The sequence below is a fragment of the Budorcas taxicolor genome, chromosome 10 (assembly GCF_023091745.1).
Source record: "Budorcas taxicolor isolate Tak-1 chromosome 10, Takin1.1, whole genome shotgun sequence".
Lineage (NCBI taxonomy): Eukaryota > Metazoa > Chordata > Mammalia > Artiodactyla > Bovidae > Budorcas > Budorcas taxicolor.
The window spans coordinates 25404935-25429338 of record NC_068919.1 but is presented as its reverse complement, the minus strand read 5'-3'; the positions used below and the strand labels follow the sequence as shown (position 1 = coordinate 25429338).

Sequence of the window (24404 nt, the reverse complement as noted above, 5' to 3'; positions counted from 1 at the left end):
CCTTAGTCGGCAAAGTAATGTCTCTGCTTTTGAATATACTATCTAGGTTGCTCATGACTTTTCTTCCAAGGAGTATGTGTCTTTTAATTTTGTGGCTGCAATCACCATCTGCAGTGATTTTGGAGCCCCCAAAAATAAAGTCTGACACTGTTTCCACTGTTTCCCCATCTATTTCCCATGAAGTGATGGGACTGGATGCCGTGATCTTCGTTTTCTGAATGTTGAGCTTTAAGCCAACTTTTTCGCTCTCCTCTTTCACTTTCATCAAGAGGCTTTTTAGTTCCTCTTCACTTTCTCCCATAAGGGTGGCGTCATCTGCATATCTGAGGTTATTGATATTTCTCCCAGCAATCTTGATTCCAGCTTGTGTTTCTTCCAGTCCAGCATTTCTCATGATGTACTCTGCATAGAAGTTAAATAAGCAGGGTGACAATATACAGCTTTGACGTACTCCTTTTCCTATTTGGAACCAGTCTGTTGTTCCATGTCCAGTTCTAACTGTTGCTTCCTGACCGGCATACAGATTTCTCAAGAGGCAGGTTAGGTGGTCTGGTATTGCCATCTCTTTCAGAATTTTCCACAGTTTATTGTGATCCACACAGTCAAAGGTTTTGGCAGAGTCAATAAAGCAGAAATAGATGTTTTTCTGGAACTCTCTTGCTTTTTCCATGATCCAGCAGATGTTGGCAATTTGATCTCTGGTTCCTCTGCCTTTTCTAAAACCAGCTTGAACATCAGGGAGTTCACGGTTCATGTATTGCTGAAGCCTGGCTTGGAGAATTTTGAGCATTACTTTACTAGCATGTGAGATGAGTGCAATTGTGCGGTAGTTTGAGCATTCTTTGGCATTGCCTTTCTTTGGAATTGGAATGAAAACTGACCTTTCCCAGTCCTGTGGCCACTGCTGAGTTTTCCAAATTTGCTGACAGATTGAGTGCAGCACTTTCACAGCATCATCTTTCAGGATTTGAAACAGCTCAACTAGAATTCCATCACCTCCACTAGCTTTGTTAGTAGTGATGCTTTCTAAGGCCCACTTGACTTCACATTCCAAGATGTCTGGCTCTAGATTAGTGATCACATCATCATGATTATCTGGGTCGTGAAGATCTTCCAAAGTTCTTCCACACTGCCAAATCCTAAAGGAAATTTCTAGGTTTTCTCCTCCCCAAATATCCATTCCAGCATCATACATTCCAATTTCCTGAAACTAATCTCTGTCTATAGAAAAAGGCCTCCTGCCATTGTATGTGTTCTCACAGGAAGTCTGATCACCTTTCCTTCAGTCCATTCCTCTTTGGGGAATGGGATACCAGTGAAAGTGGAGCTTCCAGTTGAATCCACCATAGGTCATGTCAGAACCTGCCATGTACTCAAAAGTATCATCACTGATCACATCTATGATAGGACAGACCACTGTCTTCCTGTCATGTTTGATCCTGGCTAAGAGAGGCTCCAGCCACCCCACTGTGCATTCACAGTGCACCTCTGAAAAGTGATCACTTTGCCTTGAGACAAAGCAGCACCTTTTAACCTAGCTCTGATCAATCCAGAACCTTGCTCCATTCAAATGACGTAAACAGACACTTTTAATTTTTTCATATAACTCTCTAAAGGTCTTTTCAAAAAAGTCTCTTTCACTGGCATCATCTACTAGAACAATTTCTTCTAGCATGTGTCTTAGTAAGCGATTAATGATGCTATGAAGAGTTTGCAGAAGTGTGCTCCAAGCCTCATTTATGGAAAACAATCACCACACTGGTTGTAGGAAGGTTGTCTGGATACACCTTTGTTTGACACCCTTCTAATCTAACATCTGGTAAAAATCTGTTGAGTGCAATCATCTCACTTGCCATTAGATTGAACTTATTGACTTTAAACATCTCTTTCATCTTTTCTTGATCCTCTTTAGGAGTGACAACTGGTTTCCACATTTCTCCAGGACCTTCATGAGGCTTTTGTACTGGCTCTTGAACATCCCCAGCAGGAAGTTCTCTCTCTTTTTATCATCACATGTGTTGCATTCACTGAAGTAAAGCAGCAGGAACATATCCAAGAGTACCCAAATCCAGAGGTGGCTAGGACCACCTTGTAGTACGCAAATTTTCTCATGGCACTTTAAGTCAAAGGCAAAATTTTAAAATATATTATATATACATAAATATACAAAGATCATGAAAATTATTCCAATCCAGTTTCATCAGAAATCACTTTCATAACCCTGAAGTGGCTTTTCAAGTGAATTCACATCCCAAATCCACATGTCCCACATCTCCAGCTCTCTGCAAGCGGCGGTGTCGGTCCCGCCGGCCACAGTACAGGTGCTACTCTCGGGCCACTGTCTGCTGCGCCACCTTCTCGGCCACACAAGTCATTTTTGACCAAATGGTCAGGTCAAATTATCATGGACCTGTCATCAATTTCCTCTTCATCTGTCTTGTTTCAGCATCTTAAACATCACTGTCTTTTGCTCTTTGCTTTTACCTTTTTTGGGTGGTGCACTCAACATCTTCCTTCAGGTGAAACTAACCCAATTTTATAGCCACTATATGCTAATCCTTTTTAAATGTAAGCCTATTTCCAGATATCCTGCAAAGTTAGAAAAGGTAAGAAAATGTACTCTATTTCTTATTTTTAAATGGGTTTAAAAAGAGGCAGGAAAAGTAACTTCTATTGCTACTGTCATGAGTGTTTGAGTCATCTATAGTATGCCCCATAATTTTTTACACTTTTCCCAACCAACATAAGATTTTTATTTCCCCATCACATATTTATTTTAAATAGTGACTCTATAAGATTAATCTGTGAACTGGTGATGATTTAGGTGTACCAGAATTTCTTGAGTAACATTAAAATAAGGATTTCCAGGGTCCACTTTAAAGATTCTGATTTAAGAAATTTGGCAAAAGGCTTGCAAATCTATTCTTTTAAAAAGCTCCCAAAGTAATAATGAAACAGATTTGGGAGATAGTGCTTCCAGTTCAGTTCAGTTCAGTTGCTCAGTCACGTCCGATTCTTTGCGACCCCATGAATCACAGCAAGCCAGGCCTCCCTGTCCATCACCAACTCCCAGAGTCCACTCAAACTCACGTCCATCGAGTTGGTGATGCCATCCAGCCATCTCACCCTCGGTCGTCCCCTTCTCCTCCTGCCCCCAATCCCTCCCAGCATCAGAGTCTTTTCCAATAAGTCAACTCTTTGCATGAGGTGGCCAAAGTACTGGAGTTTCAGCTTTAGCATCACTCCTTCCAAAGAACATCCAGGGTTGATCTCCTTCAGAATGGACTGGTTGGATCTCCTTGAAGTCCAAGGGACTCTCAAGAGTCTTCTCCAACACCACAGTTCAAAAGCATCAATTCTTCAGTGCTCACCCTTCTTCACAGTCTGGATAGTGCTTTAGACCATTATTAATCTTTTGGATGTCAATTAAGTAAAAATTTTGGCTCAATTTTTCTATTTCCACCTTTCTGGATAAAAAGTTGTGAATGCTCTACTCTCCGTCAGGAGTAGAGCAGAGAGAACAGACATCTTTAGGTCAGAAAAATCAAGTCTAAGAATGGATACACTTAATAGAGGTCAAAAATGCATGAGGTCAGGAACCGGGTAGGTCATCACCAATAAAAGCGCAAGTGCTTCCTGGAGACCAGGTTAGAAGAGTCTAATGTCCAGACATCCAGGACATTTAATTCAAATTACCATCCACTAAATCTGACTTGGCAACAAGGTCTGATTTAGTTTAGTGTATTAATTTTATTATTGAATAGGCAGCAATAGATCATTTTAAGTCTGCATCTCTAGGTACAAATGAATAAAGACCTATTTTTAAATGGGGAATAGAAGCAAGTAAAAATAATCATTCTCATCTTGATCCACTCATGGTCTCTCACTCACTTTGACTAATTTTTGTGCACTTCTGAATTTTTCTCAATGCAGCCTTCATGTCCTTGTTCCGGAGACTGTAGATCAGTGGATTTACAAGTGGAGTCACTGATGAGTACAGCAAGGTTACAATCTTCTGTATCCCAGCTGGATTTCCAGAGGTTGGGCTGATGTACATGACCATGAGGGTTCCATAAAACAATGACACGACTACCAAGTGGGGACCACAGGTGGAGAAGGCCTTACGTCTGCCAGCGGCTGAAGGGACACGCAACACTGCTCTGAGAACCAGGGTGTAGGACCCAAGAATGAAAAAGAAGGTGATAAAAATAATAAGAGAGCTCAATATAGAACAGGAAAGCTCAATTCCAGGGGCAGGGATGCAGGACAGAGCCAGAAGGGGACCAGGGTCACAGACAAAATGGTCAATGGTATTGGGGCCACAAAAGGGGAGTTGTGTGATGAAATAGATAGGGACTGGATAGCAGAGGAAGGCTGTTACCCAGCAGAGGCCCACCAAGTTCATGCAGAGATGGCTGCTCATGATGGTAGGATAGTGGAGAGGTCGGCAAATGGCCAAGTATCGATCAAAAGCCATGAGGGGCAGTAAGAAGGTCTCGGTGGTGCCCATGGAGAAGAAGAAATAGAACTGGAGGAAGCAGGCAGTGAAAGAGATGGTTTTGGTCTCAGACAGAAAGTTCCTTAACATATTGGGAACAGTGGTGTTGATGTAACACATCTCCAGGAACGAGAAGTTGGCCAACAGAGTGTACATGGGAATGTGGAGTCTGTGATCCAGCTTCACTGCAAAGACAATGGCCCCATTTCCCATCAGTGTCAGGATGTAGGACACAGAGAAGAGTACAAAGAGGAGGACTTGAACCTCTCTAGCGCAGGGAAAACTCAGGAGTATGAATTCAGTCACCGTGTTGACTCCTGACACATTCATGGCTTTCTAAAGGGTGAAGAGAAAAAAATTACAATCACAAAGATGACTTTATTCTTCAATCCTCAGGAATATTTCCTCTTAAGAAGGTTCCAAAGCTCTCAAGATCCTATTATTTTATTAAATAAATAATAACCTAACTATACTACTGAAGACTGTCAAACTAAGAATGCTTGATATGATCTGACTTTGAATTTTGGACTTTCTCATTCCTCTTTCAGTATTTTCTCAGATACAGCAATGACAGGATCTTATGCAACAAGCAGCTTGCAGGTTAGTGACAATACTTACAAATGTAAGTAAGTATGATAACTATGTATTTTTATCTATAGAATAAAATATAAAAGATTCTTAATATTGGACACAGAATTTCAATTACTCAGATCTTTGGAATTACAGACACAAACGATAGGAATTGGAAGAGAAAGGTAAAGGTAACATAAGACATTGAAATCTTTATGCATTTCATTTTTATTTTGGATCAGTGTTGCAACTGTAAGTGTTGACATCTTAACACAATCTGATAACCAAGACAAAAAAATGTCAAATGTGCTATCCTCTCTTCAGTATTCATCATTGTTTGTAGTTCAAGAAAAGTTTGAAGTCCAGATACCTACATAAAGACTTCCATCTGGTCTCATCTTTTACTTACTGAATTAAAATATTTCTTTAAAACTTTGGTCTAAGTCAAAACTCTATTTTAGAACAACTTTGTTTTTAACGTGAGCAATGTATCTGGTGTATCACTTAAGCATTTTTGAGGTTTTTGCCTGAGGTGTCAGAATTCCTTGAAAGTCCCCTATTCTGGTTTAGGGACAGTTTCAGAAAATAACAAATACTTACAATGCTATTGTCAGTAGTTTGATCATATTCATTTGTTTTCTGAATCCCCTCTGTTAGTGAGGGTCAGTTATTATTTGCACCAAAATGACCAGAAGTGACATGACTGAATCATGATGCTTATTCAGGAAAATATACACACAGAATACAGACCCAGACACTTTTAATAAGAGTTTTCCAGCTAAGAATGTTTATTAATGTATTAGTTATAACATTGATTAGTTTCCATATCACATAAAGTTAGAGCTTTAAGAATAATCTTGATGATTGCAATTAGCGACACAATGCATGAGAGAAATTCAGAATTTTTCATATCACACTGCAAGGCTTCTCTTCAGTCTGTGAATAGATCATATATGGCAGAGCAATGCTGTGAAGAATTCCCTGAAGCAGGAATCGAGAGTTACCCAGAAGCCAAAGCAACCGTGAGAAAAGGGTGGAAATAGCAAGAAGTATTTGGTGCTAATGTGTAGGAGGATTCCAATGGCTTTAGAAACCATGTGGGAGTGAACTCACCAATCTGAGTTGCTCAATCACCTTGCTCTCCCTCCTTGCAGCAGAGACCATAGGCTCTGTGGCAGAGCCAAACACAGCTAAAAACAGGGAGGCTTAAGTACAGGAAGGGCTTAAGCATGGAGGGCTCCTCCTAACTGCTTTGCCAGTTATTTCCAGATGTCACTTTGCTAACAACTATTTTCCCCCCAAAAGTTCTGACTGGGTACAACTCCTTGATTAATAAGGACAAAATTTACATATGCTTGAAGTTCCTTCCTCATCTTCAGCTCTCTCATTTCCCTTTTTCCCAGCCCTCTTAGTTGTAAGGATGAGTCTCTTTACATTAATTCATATATCTTGAGGTGTCACTATTTTTACGGTCACACAAAAGAAGGCAGAGCTAAAAAGCACACTTAGAATTGTCTTATTCTTTTACCTCTTCTGAACCAATCTCCTTGTATAATTCATGAGTTTGACTTCTCATCTTCTGTTTTTGCTGCAGCAAAAGGCAGGCAAGATGAAGGGCGTGCCATGCTTGGGAGCCAACAGCCCAGAGAGGGAGTTAACCTTGCTGGATACTGATACTCGTTGGGAGAGAAATTGGCATATTTGCTGCACAAGAAAGACTTGTCTATGTTGCTCTGAAACCTATTATATTCCTCCAAAGGGTTATAATCTTCTATGAATTCCAAAAGTGATAATTTATGAGGAAAGATTGTCAATAATATTCCAAATACTCCCTTCCCTCAGGAGTCCGCTAATTGGAGCCTTTGAGACCCAGTTTCTCCAGTGATGAAGGATGATCTTATGCTATTTTTAGACCAGATGTTTATTTTGTCCTAAGGACAGGTTACTCTCATGACAGTGCAAACACTACAGCAACACCAGCTTAAACACAAGTTTTGTGTTTACCTTATTCCTTTACATTTCTTTTACTCATTTTTGAGGCTGTTTGAAAGTTTGGAATTCTTATTTGTCAATATCAGTTATATCATCTGAGTTCTCATTCTCTTTCCTATTGACTCACTCAATAGTTTGAAAAGGATTATTCCTGTTTTTTGGTAAAAGGCCTTCTTTCCTGGGCCACCTTTGTGCTTCTAGCATGATCCTGGTAAGTATATTTCATGTTGAACGGGACCCAGAAACAGAGACAATGGTGCAAGTGGTGAGATGCCAAATTTCTAGAAGATACCTCCCCATCCAGCCCTTTATAGTATTTCAAGCTGTGCTCAGCAGGTGTCCCTAAAAGGTGGCATAATTTGTGAAATTTTCTTGCTTATTTTAGATAAAGCATTCCTGAGAGAAATGACTCAGACTTTTGGACCCCTTTCTTTTCTTTTTCATTGAAGTATAATTGACATATAATACTATATTAATTTCAGTATATTATAATGATTTAATAGTTGTATGTATTACAAAATAATCGCCACGTCTACTTAATATCCATCACTGTATATAGTTATAAAAGTTTGCTTAATTTATTTATTTTTTAATTGAAGGGTAATTGCTTTATAGAATTCTGTTTTCTGTCCAACCTCAACATGAATCAGCCATAGGTGTACATATGTCCGCTCCCTCTTGAATCTCCCTCCCATCTCCCTCCCCATCCCACCCTTCTAGGTTGATACAGAGCCCCTGTTTGAGTTCCCTGAGACATACAGCAAATTCCCATTGGTTATCTATTTTACATACGGTAATGTAGTTTCCGTGTTACTCTCTCCATACATCTCACCCTCTCCTCCCCTCTCCCTGTGTCCAAAAGTCTGTTCTCTATGTTTCTCCATTGTTGCCTTGTAAATAAATTCATCAGTATCATCTTTCTAGATTTCATATATATGCATTAGTGTACAATATTTATATTTCTCTTTCTTACTTCACTCTGTATAAAAGGCTCTAGGTTCATCCACCTCATTAGAACTGACCCAGAGTGATGGTATGGGGAGGGAAGTGGGAGGGGGTTTCAGGATGGGGAACACGTGTACACCCATGGCAGATTCATGTTGATGTATGGCAAAACCAATACAATATTTTAAAGTGATTAGCCTCCAATTAACATAAATAAATTTATATTTTAAAAAAAGAACTGATTCAAATGCGTTCCTTTTTATAAAATGTTTTCTTGTCATAAGAATTTTTTAAGATCTATTCTCTTAAAAAATTTTCAGATATACAATAAGTATTCTTAACTAAGTCACCATGCTATATATTACATACCCAGGACTTATTTTATAACTGGAAGTTTGTACCTTTTGACTCTCTTTACCCTTCTCACCACCCCACCTCAAACCTCTGGCAACCACTGATCTGTTCTCTGTATCTATGAGCTTGGTTTGGGACAGGGGGTGGGTGTTTCGGGGGTTTTTAGGTCCCACATATAAATGAGGTAATAATATTTGTCTTTCTCTGTCTCACTTATTTCATTCAGCATAATACCCTCAAGGTCAGTCCATGTTGTTGAAAATGGCAAGACTTCATTCTTTCTATGGCTGAATAATATTCCATTATATATACATATATATAAACATCTTCTTTATCCATTCATATGTTGATAAACACTTAAATTGTTTCTATAAGTTGGCTATTGTAAATAATGCTCCAATGACATGTGGGTGTATACCCTTTCTAATTAGTGCTTTCATTTCCTTTGGTAATATTCCCAGAAGTGAAATTTCTGGATCATGCAGTAGTGCTTTTTTAGTTTTTTGAAGAATTTCACACTGTTTTCTGAGGTGGCTGCACCAATATGCATACCCAATAGTGCACAAAGATTCAATTTTTTTCCCATCCTTGTCAACACTTGTTATTTCTTGTCCTTTTTATAATAGTCATTCTAACAAATGTGAATTATCTCATTGTGGTTATGATTGTAACTTCCCTAATGGTTAATGATGTTGAGCATCTTTTCATGTACCTGTTGGTCATTTATACGTATTCTTTGGAAAAATGTCTATTTACTATATCATGTCTTTCATCAATATTGTTTATTTACTTGTGTTACTGCAAATGTTTTGGAACTTTCATGTTGAATAATAATAATAACAACACTTTGAACACCATGGGCATCTTTATCTCATTTCTATTTTAATAGAAATGATTCAAGCAACCCCCCCAAAAAAGTATATTTAGATTTAGATCTTATGCCCATTTTTAATGGAATTACTTTTCTCTTTTTTCTTTTCTTTTTTTTTTCTATTCAGTTGCATGGGTTCTTTATCTACTTTGGAATATTAGCCCCTTATCAGATATATGATTTGTAAATACTTTCTCCCATTCAGTATATGTTGTCTTTTTCTTTTGCTGATGGCTCCTTCACTGGGCAGAAGCTTTTTAGTTTGAGATTTTATTGCCTTTGCTTTTGGTGTCACAGACAAAAATCATTATGAAGACTGATGTCAAGAGGCCTATTGCCTGTTTTCTTCTACAGGTTTTATGATTTCTGGTCTTACATTCAAGTCTTTAATCCATTTTTAATTAATTTTTGTTTATAGTGTAAGACAGTGGCCCAGTTTCATTTTATTGCATGTGGCTATCCAGTTTTTCAACACTATTTATGGAAGAGACTATGCTTTCCCTATTGTATACTCTTGCCTCCTTTCCCATAAATTAAATCATATATTTGTGGATTTGTTTCTGGGCTCTCTGTTGTGTTCCACTGATCTGTGTATCTGTTTTTATACCAAAACCATACTGTTTTCATTACTATAGCTATGTAATGTAGTTTGAAATCAAGAAGTGATTTCAACTAATTATCAGAGAAATGCAAATCAAAAACAAAATAAGGTATCTCCTCACACCTGTCAGATGGTTATTATCAAATGAACACAAATAACAAAGTTTTCAAGAATGTGGAGAAAAAGGAAACTTGTACACTTTTGGTGGAAATGTAAATTGGTATAGCCATATGGAAAACAGTATGGAGGTTCCTCAAAAAACTAAAAATAGAACTATCCTATGATCTAGTATTTCCACTCCCAAATAAATATACAAAGAAGATGAAAACACTGATTCAAAAAGACACAAGACACAAGTATAAACTCTATATATAAAATAAATATGTTACAAGGCTATATTGTGCAGTATAGGGAATATGGGCTTTCCAGGTGGCTCTAGTGTTAAAGAACCTACCTTCCATTGCAGGAGATGTAAGAGGCCTGGATTCAATCCCTGGGTTGGGAAGATCCCCTGGAGGAGGGGACAGCAACCCACTCCAGTATTTTTGCCTGGAGAATACCATGGACAGAGGAGCCTGGTGGTCACAGGAGTAAGACATGACTGAAGCAACAGAGCATGCACACAGGGAATATAATCAATATTTTATAATAACTTTAAGTGGAATGCAATCCCTAAAAACTCTGAATCACTATATTACACATCTATATTACAAATCAACTATACTTCAATAAAATGAAATTATTAATTAATAATTGTAGGCTCAAACACATCTTTATTAATCAAAATAGGAACCATTACAGTCAACATTTTTGCCAATGAGAAATAAGTTGGTTTATTTCCATAGCATAAAAATCCGTGCTTCAGGACTCAATGAATTGGAAAGCATTTTCTGCCTCCTGCTAGTTTTGGAAGCATTTTTCCTTCAAAAAGTTCTCAAGGTGCTTGAAAAAGTGGTAGTCAGTTGGCAAGAGGTCAGGTGAATATGGCAGATGACACAAAACTTTGTGGCCCAGTTCGTTCAACTTTTGAAGCATTGGTTGTGGGACGTGTGGTCGGGCATTGTCATGGAGAATTGGGCTCATCCTGTGACCAATATCGGCTGCAGGCATTGCTGTTTTCAGTGCATCTCACTGATTTGCCAAGCATACTCTCAGATGAAATGATTTCACCAAGCTTCAGAAAGCTGTAGTAGATCAGACAGGCAACAGACCACCAAACAGTGGCTGACCATGACTTTTTTTTGGTTCAAGTTTGGCTTTGGGAAATGTTTTAGAGCTTCTTTTGGTCTAACTACTGAGCTGGTCTTGCTGATTGTCGTATAAAATCCACTTTTCATTGTACATCATAATCTGATCAAGAAATGGTCCATTGTTTTTGCAATGAATAAGAGATGACACTTCAAAACAATTTTTTTGATGTATGATCAGCTAATGAGGCACCCACTTATGAGTTTTTTCACCTTTCCAGTTAGCTCCAAATGGCAAAAGACCAAAGAATGGCTGACTCTGAGTTCTTTGGCAACTTCTCTTGTAGTTTTAAGAGAATCAACTTCGATCATCCTCTCAATTGGTCGCTGTCAACTTGCATTGGCCAGCCACTGTGCCCCTCATCTTTAAGGCTCTCGTCTCTTTTGCAAAACTTCTTGAAGCCCCACGGCACTGTACATTCATTAGCAGTTCCTGGACCAAATCTGTTGATGTTGCAAGTTGTGTTTGCTGCTTTAGGACCCATTTTAAACTCAAATAAGTTCTGGAGTGCCTGGAGGAGGCACTGGAGGCACTGGAAGAGGTAAAAATAAGTGCCTGGAGGAGGGCACAGAAACCCATTCCAGTATTCTTGCCTGAAGAATCCCATGGATAGAGGAGACTGGCGGCCTGCAGTCCATGGGGCTGCAGGAGGTGGGACACGACTGAAGCAACATAGCATGCACACACAGGGGATATAACCAACATTTTATGATAACTTTAAGTGGAATGTAATCCCTAAAAACTCTGAATCACTATATTACATATCTGAAACTAATTTAATATTATAAATCAACTATATCTCAATAAAAACAAAATTTTAAATTAATTTTTAAATGCAATAATAAGAAAACAAATCAAACTAAATATCTAAATAGACACTTTACCAAAGAAGACATGCAGATAGCAGATAAGCATACTAAAGGATGTTTCACATCATATGTCATCAGAGAAATATAAATTAAAATAATAAGTAGATACTGCTATACCCCTATTAGAATGGTCAGAATCCAGAACATGATAAGATCAATGCTGGTGAGGATGTGGAACAACGGGAATTCTCACACAATGCTGGTTGGGAATGCAAAACGGGGGAATACAAAATGGTACAGCCACTTCAGCAGAGGTGGTAAGAAACCTATTCTGAGGTTTCTTACAAAGCTAAGCATATGCTAACCATATGATCCAGCAATAGCATTCTTTCATATTTACCCAAAGGAGTCTAAAAATGTCCATACGAAAACCTGCATGCAGATGTTTATAGCAGCTTTAGTCATTATTGCCAAAACCTGGAAGCAACTGAGATGTCCTTCCCCAGGTGAACAGATAAACTGGTAAGTCTAGCAATGGAATATTACTCAGTGCCTAAAAGAGATTTGCTCTCAAACCATGAAAAGACAGGCGGAATCTTAAATGCACATTCCCAAGTGAAATAAGCCAAACTAAAAAACCTAGAAACTATATGACTACAACTCTGACATCCTGGAAAGAGCAAAACTATGGAGACAATCAACCATTAACTCAGGGAAGGGCTCAAAAATACCCACACAGTGGCCTTTCCACAGAGTTTCTCAAGATTCAAACCATTCCACTGAGGCTTTGTCTTTCCCCTCAGGAAAACATGAGTGGCAGTGAAAGGCGGAAACGTTAAAAGTGCTCAAACCGTAAGATTAAAAGTCAAAACACCGAAATGATGCGGATGTTCACGCCTCAGTACCTCGGGGTTGACCAGCTTCTCTCCACATATTCCCACAGGAAAATGTCGTATGGGTTCTGCTCTCCCGCCACTGACTCCCATGCGCCCTCTGGCGGCGGAGACGCGTGTGCCTGACAAGCGCGTGGAGGCCACCTTGCATCACTGGCGCCCTGCTTGACCGGCGCGTGGATTGCAGTACTGGACCCCAGCTTCCTGTTAGCATCTCCCCTCTGCGGTTATGGTCTCCAGTATGAGCCGAGTGTCAGGCTGATGCCTTGCATCCCTGTTTACTGCGCCAGCACTGCGGCTTACAGACGAGAAGAATCTACTTTTCTTCCCCCCTCTTCATTCTTTCTCTGCAGTAATAAATCCCACTATGGAGCCCCCAAAAAGAAAAAAAAAAATTGTTTGCCAGGACTGGATATAGTCTAAAAGCCATAGAATATACAATACCAAGAAAGAGTCCAAAGGTAAACTATGTATTTTGGGGTGATTATGATGTGTCAATGCAGCCCATTCTAGTGAGTGATGTCAGTAAAGCGGAAGGTTATCTAGGTGTGTGGGTAAGAGGCATTCGGAAAATCTCTATGCCTTCCTCTCAATCTTGTTGTAAACATAAAAGTGCTCTAAAAAATAGCCTTTGAAAAACAAAGGCTATCAGACTTATGTCAGAAATATAGTAGATATGCATGAACTCCCCGATAAAGAACTAAAAAGTATAATAAAATATATACTACTTCAGAACACTCATGATACCTAAGAAACAAGGTATTGAATGAGACATCATAAACAACAAACAGATCAGACCCTAAAAAATAAAACTTTCAGTTTCAGAATAAAACACCTGGTGGCTCAGAAGGTAAAGAATCCGCCTGCAATGCGGAAGACCTGGGTTTGATCCCTGGATTGGGAAGATCCCTAGAGGAGGGCATGGCAAACCACTCCAGTATTCCTGCTTGGAGAATTCCCATGGACAGAGGAGCCTGGCAGGCTACGGTCCATGGGGTCGCAAAGAGTCGGACATGACTGAGCGACTCAGTTCAGTTCAGTTCAGTTCATTCGCTCAGTCGTGTGTGACTCTTTGCGACCCCTTGGACTGCAGCATGCCAGGCCTCCCTGTCCATCACCAACTTCCGGAGTAATATAATGAGAAAATGTAAGTCAGAGAAGCAGAATTTTACATAGCATGATACTTCAAAAAGAACTTATTCAATTAAGTTCCCCATGGTTTTACCTAAAAAAACTTTTTACAATTTTCTTGTAAAATACATGACAGAAAATACATAAAACATTTATGCTAAATACAATGAGTATAAAGAATAATTAAAAAACAAATATCCCATAGCCACTATAGAAGTCAAGAAAGAGGGCATTGTAAGAACTCTGGAAGTCTTATCATACTTTTTTCTCCCACTCATTTCTATTGTAAACTTCTTTGCTGCATAATTTTTATCTACTAAAAATAGTTTAGATATACTTGTTTTAAAATTTCACTTAAAAGGAATCTTTCACTTAACATAGGCTATTTTAAATTTTTTACATACAGTAAAATTCACTCCTTAAATTGATTTCACTTTGACCAGTTTTTGTTGATGTGTTTTGGAAATCTGTTGTCACGTATGTCATACATTTGGGATTGTTATACCTTCCTGGAGAAGTGACCCCTTTTGAATCATGCTGTATCCTAATCCCATAGACAGGAGACTGGTGGGCTAGTCCATAGGGTCGCATACAACTGAGTGACTGAGCACACACTGGTATCCTACTCTACTCTTGGTAATGTTCCTCCTTCTGAAGTCTACTTTGATATTAATACAGCTACTCCACCTTTCTTTTGATTAATGTTCATTTGGAGTACTTTTTCTAATATTTTACTTTTAATTTGTTTTTTTAATTTAAAGTGGACTTCTTGTAGAAAACATATTATCTTGCTTTTCCCCCAGTTTACATTATCACTCTTAACTGGATTCTTTAGATCATTTGTATTTAGTCTAATGGGCTTTACTGGGGACTCAGCGGTAATGAATCCACCTGCAATGCAAGAGACACAGGTTCAATCCCTGGCTCAGGAAGATCCTCTGGTGATGGAAATGGCAACATTCCAGTATTCTTGCTGAGAAATCCTATGGACAGAGAAATCTGACAGGCCACAGTCCATGGGGTCACAAAAGAGTTGGACAGGACTTAGCAAGTAAACAAGAATGACAATCTAATCTAATACCTGAAATGGTTAGATTAAGATCTACCATTTGGGGACATCCCTGGTGGTCCAGTGGTTAAGACTTCGCCTTCCAATGCAGGGGGTGTGGGTTCAATCACCAGTTGAGGAGTTAAGATCCCACATAGCTCATGGCCAAAAAATCAAAATATGAGACAGAAGCAGTACTGTAAAAAATTCAGTAAAGACTTTAAAAATGGTCCACATCAAAAAAGTAATCTTTAAGTAAACAAATAAAATCTAACATTTTGCTAACTGCATTCTATATTTATCTATTCAGTTCTTTTCTCCCTCTTTTTCCATAGTCTTTGGCTTATTTTTTATGAGCCCATTTGACTCCATTGTTGCCTTATGACTCGTATCTCTTTTTTAAGTTTTTAAATGGTTGTCTATGGTCTACAATATACATACTTAATCAGAGTCAACTTCAAATATTATACTACCTCATATGTTGTATAAAGGATTTATACAATTTTCCCAACTCCTCACTCTCACCCTTTGGGCTATTTTTTTGTCACAGATTTTACTTTTATCCTATAAAAAACACACAAAATATTGGTACTATATGTATTTCTTTCATTTCATTTCCAGTGCTTTTCATTTCCTTGGTGAAACCATGTATCTGTCTAGTAACAAATTCCTTCTACCTGAAAAAATTAAATACCTGTACTCCTAGTACAGGTCTATTGGCAATAGATTCTCTAGTTTGCATAAGAAAGTATATACTTCTTCATTTTTTTCTAACTTTATTGAGGTAAGATGAAAATATAAATTGTACTTTGGGATATACAACATGGTGGTTTATTAATAACATATGCAAACTTTATGAAATGATTACCACCTCAAGTTAGTTAACACATTTATTGCCTCAGATAGTTACCTTTTTGTGTGGTGAGAACTCTTAAGCTTTCCCTTAACAAATTTCAAGTATAATACAATATTATCAATTATAGTCACCATGCTGTACTTTAGATCCCTGGAACTTATTTATTTTACAACTGACAGTTTATATCCTTTGACCAACATAATCAACATCTCCTGAACTCTCCCACTTCCTAGCCTCTGGCACTCATTATTCAGAGAGCTGGTTTGGTGAGTTCACTATTTTAGATTTCATATGTAAGTAAAATTATTCAGTATTTATCTATCTGGGTTTCACTTAGCACAATGTCCTCCACATTCATCCATGTTGTTGCAATTGGCAGACTTTCCTTCTTTTTTTGTGGCTGAACAATATTACGTAGCTTTGGATTTTTGAGTCTTTTGTGGTTTCATAAAAAATTTAGGATTGTTTTAGTTCTGTGGAAAGTGTTCTTGGAATTTTGGTGGGGTTTGCACTGAATCTGTAGATGCTTTGCAGCAGTATGTATTTTTTAACAATATTAATTCTTTTAATCTATGGACACAGGCTAGATTTCCATTTATTTGTGTCTTCTTCAATTTCTTTCATCAGTATCTTACAGTTTTCAATGTACAGATCTTTCACTCCTTGGTTAAATTTATTTAACCTAAGTATTTTTACTTTTTGATGCCTGGTGGCAGGAGTATTTCTCACCTATGGCTAAGAGAGGCTAGAGTTGAGTTAAAAGGCTGTTTCAGGATTTGTAGTTGAACCAAGGTTAGAGGGCCTGCCTCAGAGACATAGTCTTTTCTGCCACTCAGTCCTTGGACAGGCACAACTGGAGGCTAAAAGGAGCTGGAACTGGGTCACAGATTACTTCAGGATTCACAGGCAAACAGCTTGGTGGGACTGTTATGGGCAGAGGTGAGCATGACTCCGGCTGGGTTTCTTGGAGGAATGGCACTGGTGGAGACCAAAGACAAAAATGATTGAGCTGAGCCGACAGGAAGATGAGACTATTTCTGAATCTGCACCCAAGACCTAAGTCAGGGAGTCTACATCTGTGTGTCAGCCTGCATTCTTAAAACAGCATTCATCGGTCATGGGCTTCCCTGGGGATTCATAATCTCATCTGGATCCCAAAACTCCCACAGAGGCACTTTTGTACTTGTATTGCTGCCAAATTATTGTTGCTGATGGGGGAATATAAGGCCAGCATTACCCTGATATGAAAGCCAGATAAGGATACCACAGGAAAAGAAAAGTACTGCCAATATCCCTGATGGATATACATGGAAAAATTCTCAGCAAAATATTAGCAAACCAAATTCAACAACACATTGAAAGGATCATACATCATGACCAAGTGGAATTTATTTCTGGGGTGCAAGGATGGGTGAACATAAGCAAATTAATAATATGATGCACCACATTAACAAATAGAAGAACAAAAATTATATGATCGTCTCAACAAATACAGAAAATGCATTTGACAAATACAACATCCTTTCATGATTAAAAAGGAAAAAACTGTCAACAAATTGAATATGGAAGGAATATACGTCAACACAATAAAGGCCATATTACAACGAGTAAACAGCTAACATCATACTCAAATGTAAAAGCTTAAAAGCTTTTCTTCTAAGCTCAGAAACAAAACAAAGGTGTCCACACTCACCATTTCTATTCAGCATGTACTAGAAGCCCTAGCCAGAGCAACCAGTCAATAAAAAGAAATAAAAGTCCTCCAAAGCAGAAAAGAAGGTAAATTTTCTTTGTTTGCAGATGACATAATCTTATATATAGGAAATCCTAAAGACTCCAACAAAAATAAAAAAAGAATTGTTAGAATTATCGATAAATTCAGTAAAGTTGAAGGATGCAAAATCAGCATACAGAAATCAGTTTCATTTATATACACCATGAAATACCTAAAAAAGAAATAAAGAATCCCATTTACAGTAACATCAAGAACAATGAACTAATAAGAATAAATTTAACTAAAAAGATGAAAGATCCATACACTGAAACAGAAAGACATTGATGAAAGTAATTGACGAAGACCCAAATAAACAGAAAACTAGCCTTTCATGGATTGGGAAGAATTAATACTGTTAAAATGGCTTCCCTGGTGGCTCAAACAGTAAAGAATCTGCCTGCAATGCAGGAGACCCAGGCTCAATCCCTGGATTGGAAAGATCCCCTGAGAAAGACATGGCTACCCACTCCAGTATTCTTGCTGGAGAATTCCAGGGACAGAGGAGCCTGGTGGACTACAGTCCTTGGGGTCACAAAGAGTCAGGCACAACTGAGCAACTAACACACACACCCAAAGCCATCAGGTAGATTCAATGTAAGTCCTATCAAAACTTCAATGGATTGTTCACAGAAATAGAAAAAACAACTCTAGTATTTGTCTGGAACCACAGAAAACCCCAAATGGCCAAAGCAATACTCAGAAAGAAGAACAAAGCTGGAGGCATCACACTTCTTGATTTCAAACTATACTACAAAGCTATAGGAATCAAAATAGCATGGTATTGGTATAAAAATAGACACATAGACCAATGGGACAAAATTGAGAGTCCAAAAATAAACCCTCAGATATATAAGTACAACTAATATTTGACAAGGAGGTCAACAATACTCGATGGAGAAATGTCATTGGGTGCCAATGAAGTGTCAAATTCACTTATAAGCTGCACTGGTAACCATCAGTGAAGATTTTCTCATTGGCTATCATTCACCTTTCCCTAGGAGTAATACTTACAGAACTGGTTTAAGAAGATCCTAGAAAGAAGCCCCAATTCTTTTAGAAGAAAAACAAAAGACCAATGATTAAAAATCTCATCACATTTACACTGGTTTCAAATTCCCCATTCATAGAAAGTGAAATCAGAGTAGATATTGACAATTTGACTAGATAAGTCAAGTAAATGGCTTCTGCTATCTTGGATTTCCCTCCACAGCAAGTAAGGTCATTCCACATCATGATTAGGTCATTCAAGGCAGTTCCTACCTAGTACCAATCACCTGATTATTACAGTGAAAGACTCCAGGACATTTTAGTGGCTTTCATTATAAAGTGGCCAACAGACTACAATTTCCTATATCTCCATGTTGTAGTGCTTCATTCAAGCTAGAGGGGAAATATTTGTTCACAAGCATGTCTCAGTTTCAGAATTAGAGTCATGGGAAAGAAAACTTCCATTTATTGCACTGACCCCCACAGAAGGTGATTCCTCGATGGAATGCAATCCCTGCAGTGAAAAGCCTCCTGAAATTTACTCAAGATTTCCCCTGGATTCTCTGTTTTCTTGACTCTAGCCACCTCATAGGAGCTAATCTACTAAAACCTGGAAGAGTCCCAAAGATCGAAAAGAGGAGGCACTCCAGGGGAAGCAAGGAAGCCACTGAGACCGCTTGGGGAGAGACAGATTTTTAGAGTAACCCCTGAGAGGAAACATGGATTAAACACTGTTTCATATGTTAAATGTCTCAGCAAACTTAGAAAATAAACCTCTGGAGGCTCCAGGAGGGAAGTAAGCCCAGTCATCCACATAAAATGCCCTCACCTGGAGTTTTTCTCAGACTCAATGAGGAGGACACGCTTTTATGTTCAGCTCTACCATACCCATGCTGCTGCTGCTGCTGCTAAGTTGCTGCAGTCGTGTCCGACTCTGTGCAACCCCATAGACAGCAGCCCACCAGGCCCCCTCATCCCTGGGATTCTCCAGGCAAGAACACTGAAGTGGGTTGCCATTTCCTTCCCCAGTGCATGAAAGTGAAAAGTGAAAGTGAAGTTGTTCAGTCATGCCCCACTCTTAGCGACCCCATGGACTGCAGCCTACCAGGCTCCTCCATCCATGGGATTTTCCAGGCAAGAGTACTGGAGTGGGGTGCCATTGCCTTCTCCGACCATACCCATGTATCTCTTCAAACTGAGCCAGGAAATCCAACAGTGTATGTAAGAAAAAAAAGCACTAACTGTTCATGTTACAGCCACTGACGTGATATACTATAGAGTGCCTTTTACTTTATAAATCTGGTTAGTCATTATTCCTCTGTATCAGTATAGTATAAACATTCTGTACGTGAACATAGAACATTTTTGTTCATTGGATAAAAAGCCATGGACCCTTTATGAAGCCTATTTGTGAAATGAACAGTTAGCATAGATCATCTGCACCATTTTTTCCTATTGTATGATTTTTATGATTATTAGAGACGATCTTTCTGAAAGCAACCTCACTTTCCAGGTAGTATACTCTTCCTTCAGACTATGTGAGAAGACAGAATACCAAGTGAAGAGCATACAGAAGGAAGCTGTTTAATCAAGCTACTGTTCTTGAAGTGGGTGGACTGGTGAGTTGACTGGTCAGCTGGCTGGTCAGTTTCTTGTATTGGAAAGAAGAGTATGAAAAAACTGGCCCCTAAGTTTGTCCTCATGTAATGATTTATGAATCCCCAAAGCATAAGAAACAGTGTGTGTATGGCATAAATTTGTGATATTCCATTCTAATACCATAACTATTCCCAGCAAGTAATTTTGGAGACTTTGGAGGGTGGAGTTATGAAGAACTTAATTGAGTCAGTTTATTCCATCAATGGTAAAAATAAAAATTGACAACTCTAGACTTTTCTATCAAACTTCCCACTTTTTGACCATCCCACTGCTTATCTGCATTTTCACCAAAAGCTGCAGGAAAAATAATGTCGCTGCTAATAAATCTTATAGGGCACTGCAGTAGAAAAGATGAAGTGAGATGTGAAGTTGTCAAACCTAGAGTGTCCCAAACTGTTGTTCACGTTGAGCAGACATATTTCATTTTTTTGTAAAGGAAAACAGGAAGCACAGGTCTCGTGATTCTGGTTAAGTCTGTGAACTTGGATTTATTTCTGACCTATTACAGAGAAAGTGATTTATTTATGCTTTGTAAATAACAGTCTGGGAATCTTCTACCAAGCACCTTATTCAGTGAAGATGGCAAACAAATATCTTTTGGATTCAACATTGACTGGAAAACTGGACAGCTTTAGACTTAGATGCTCAAACTTCCTTTTTATGCTTCCTTAAAAACCACCAGCAGGAATATTCCAAATCTTGATTAATAAGTATCATCCATGATCCTCCTTTCAATTTCTCTGTTCTTTTTTGCCTTTCAAATTTCTTTATCTCCCATTCCTAACAAAGTTAGGACTGGTGATTTCTAATATACAAGGCAGGAGATCTGAATTTAACAAGAAAACTGAATATTGAAACTATTATTTTTAGGTCTCTTGTTGTTCAGTCGCCAAGTTGTTGCTGTTGTTCAGCTGTTCAGTCACCAAGTCATGTCAGACTCTTCACAGCCCCATGGACTGCAGCACGCCAGGCTTTCTTGTCCCTCACCATCTCCCTGAGTTTGCCCAAGTTCATGTCCATTGCATTGGTGAGGCCATCCAACCATCTCATCCTCTGTTGCCCTTAGGCCTCTTAGTGTTTTCTTAATATTAATCAATTACAAAATTACTCTATTTGAAATATATAAAGATGTATACATTTTTGTACAATTTTTAAATGTACAAATTTTAAATGCATGTACTGAAAAGTACATGTCTGTCCAAATATTTGAAAATGTCCTCACTTTCTTTTCAGAGAACAAAATTAATTCTACCAGATAAAATTGCAGATAAAACCCTGTTTGACTGTAGATTCCTTTAGTTGTCTTTATCATCCAAAAAACTTTTGTATTGAAACACCGTTTTCTTTATCTAGGTAGGATCTGAATATAAAAAGCAAGATAGTTTATTTTTTATAGTATGCATGAAAATGTGAAATTAAACACATAAATAGGGATAGTTTTAAAATAATAGCAAATATTTATGATATACTAGGTCTCTTGTACTTTTTTTAGGCATCACTCAAGTGGTCGGACACAACTGAGCGACTTCACTTTCACTTTTCACTTTCATGCATTGGAGAAGGAAATGGCAACCCACTCCAGTGTTCTTGCCTGGGGAATCCCAGGGACAGGGGAGCCTGATGGGCTGCCATCTATGGGGTCGCACAGAGTCGGACACGACTGAAGCAACTTAGTAGCAGCAGCAGCAGCAAGTGGTTAGAGTGATACTTTAAAAGAAAATTTTAAAGCAATTTAGGAATAGCCTCGAGTCTTGAGTGTCATGATATCTGTCACAAATAACTCAGTTGATTAGGTTATTCTGAAAAGAAAGCGTTCTGGAGTAATTTTTATCTCCATGTGTAAATCAGCTAATTCTGGTCTGTTGCCAAAGGCTTAAGATCAACTTCACGCTAGCTGTGCTCAAAATATGACATTGTTGTTTTGTAACAAGGTATGCTGAATAAGAGAAAGTGGAAGAGTTTGTACATGAAAATCTATAGTCAACTTTAGAAAAAGACCAAAATTAGAAAGCATCTTCTTAAGGATCAAAATAAAAAAGGAAGAAATTTTCACCACTGGTTGTACAAACTGATGTGGATCTTTCTGCATTGGATTCTAACAAAATAGTACTGAGATTTAGATCCATAGTCAATTCAAAATAAGGTGAGATTTATTCCCACTTCATTTCAAAATACCTCATATATTTTAGGGTAGGGTTTAAGTTCCCTTCAATAAAATCCTTAGGATATGTAAGAAGCAAAGTAACTTGGGTTCTCACACGTCTTTCTTCTTTGTAGATTTAAGACCCATGAACAGGTCAGCAACACACATTGTGACTGAGTTTGTTCTCCTGGGATTCCCTGGTTGCTGGGAGATACAGATTTTTCTCTTCTCACTATTTTTGGTGGTTTATGCCTTGACTTTGATGGGGAATGGAGCCATTATCTGTGCAGTGAAATGGGACCCACGACTGTACACCCCCATGTACTTTCTGTTGGGAAACTTTGCCTTCCTTGAAATCTGGTATGTTTCCTCCACTGTTCCTAACATGCTAGTCAACATTCTCTCCAAAACGAAGGCCATCTCATTTTCTGGCTGCTTCCTCCAGTTCTATGTCTTCTTTTCCCTGGGCACAGCTGAATGTCTCTTCTTAGCAGTAATGGCTTATGATCGGTACCAGGCCATCTGTCACCCACTGCACTACCCCATCATCATGACTCGGAGGCTCTGTGGAACACTGGTATCTCTCTGCTGGCTCACTGGATTCCTTGGCTACCCAATCCCCATTTTTTTCATCTCCCAACTTCCCTTCTGTGGACCCAATGCCATCGATCACTTCCTGTGTGATATGGATCCACTGATGGCTCTGTCCTGTGCTCCAGCCCCCATTACTGAATTTATTTTCTATACTCAGAGTTCCCTTGTCCTCTTTTTCACTATTACGTATATTCTTCGATCCTACACCCTGCTGCTCAGAGCTGTTTTTCAGATCCCTTCTACAGCTGGCCGGAGAAAGGCCTTTTCAACCTGTGGTTCTCATTTAACTGTGGTGTCTTTTTTCTATGGGACAGTCATGGTAATGTATGTGAGTCCTACATATGGCATCTCAGCTTTGATGCAGAAAATCCTCACATTGGTATATTCAATAATGACTCCTTTCCTTAATCCCCTGATCTATAGTCTTCGCAATAAGGACATGAAACTTGCCCTGAGAAATGTCTTGTTTGGAAGGAGAATTAGTCAAAATTCATGAGCCAAAAATGTGTCATACTTCCAAGTTCTAATGAATAAGGTGGAAATGTGTAAGTTCTTTCAGTGGTCTTAATAGGCTTTACTCTGAGTAGTTAGAGGCCATTTTTTTTTCCTGGATATGTGCCTAGCTTAAATATCTATGCTGACTACTAAAGCTTTATAATTCACTGGACTTCGACATGCAGTAAAAAATTTTAAAGTCTGTCCTTACTGGAATTTTAAAAATGGGATTGTTATATGAGGGAAAGTAGACACTGCTGAAAGATTTCTCATGTTTTAGGACGTCTAATGACCTTTACCAAATGGTTAAAGCTACAGTGACTTTTTTAACATTTTTATTTAGCTATAGTTGATATACAAAAAGACTGCACATACTTAATATATTTTAAAGGTGCTGTGAATTTTTTTCCTTTTGGAAAGAGTATCCTTTTTTAATTAATCCTTTTTAAATTTAATCCTTTTGAAATATAGTTGATTTACAATGTTGTGTTATATTCTGGTGTACAGCACAGTGATTCAGTTTTCATATTCTTTTCCATATGGCTTATTACAGGATTGTTAGAGTTCCTGTACTATTCAGTAGGACTTTATTGTTTGTGTATGTTATATATAGTAGTTTGCATCAAGGGACAGTGAGTTTTAACAAAAAAATCTTTCTATAATCTTTAAGAGACACTTCTTTCTTATACCTAGTCTAACAATCTTATCTAAACACACTTTCTCTCTATTGAAAGAGAGGGAAAAAAATTATCTCAACCAGAAGAAACTCTCTTAGAGATGTAGTTCCTTTGTGGTAAGTTTGAAATAAAATTTGAATATCTGCTAAATAATAATTTGTTGAATTTGCTTTTAACATTTCTGTTATTCCACGTAGTACACTGTGGTGTAATTTATTTGCACACACTTCCCCTTGAGGGAGCTCCTTGAGGACAGGAC

General features: G+C 38.3%; 2 protein-coding genes and 1 pseudogene across 2 annotated transcripts; 1 reads left to right on the top strand and 2 right to left on the bottom strand.

Annotated features, from left to right (window-relative positions):
• Positions 1-1098: 1098 nt before the first annotated feature.
• On the bottom strand, positions 1099-2112 carry LOC128054762 (polypeptide N-acetylgalactosaminyltransferase 1-like; annotated as a pseudogene).
• Positions 2113-3883: 1771 nt separating this feature from the next.
• Positions 3884-4828, bottom strand: LOC128053994 (olfactory receptor 11H6-like). Its single transcript, XM_052646525.1, has one exon. The coding sequence runs from the start codon at positions 4826-4828 to the stop codon at positions 3884-3886; it is 945 nt and encodes a 314-aa protein (XP_052502485.1).
• A 17675-nt stretch (positions 4829-22503) lies between these two features.
• Positions 22504-23469, top strand: LOC128054135 (olfactory receptor 11H4). The gene has a single exon (XM_052646721.1). The coding sequence runs from the start codon at positions 22525-22527 to the stop codon at positions 23467-23469; it is 945 nt and encodes a 314-aa protein (XP_052502681.1). The 5' UTR covers positions 22504-22524.
• Positions 23470-24404: the final 935 nt, after the last annotated feature.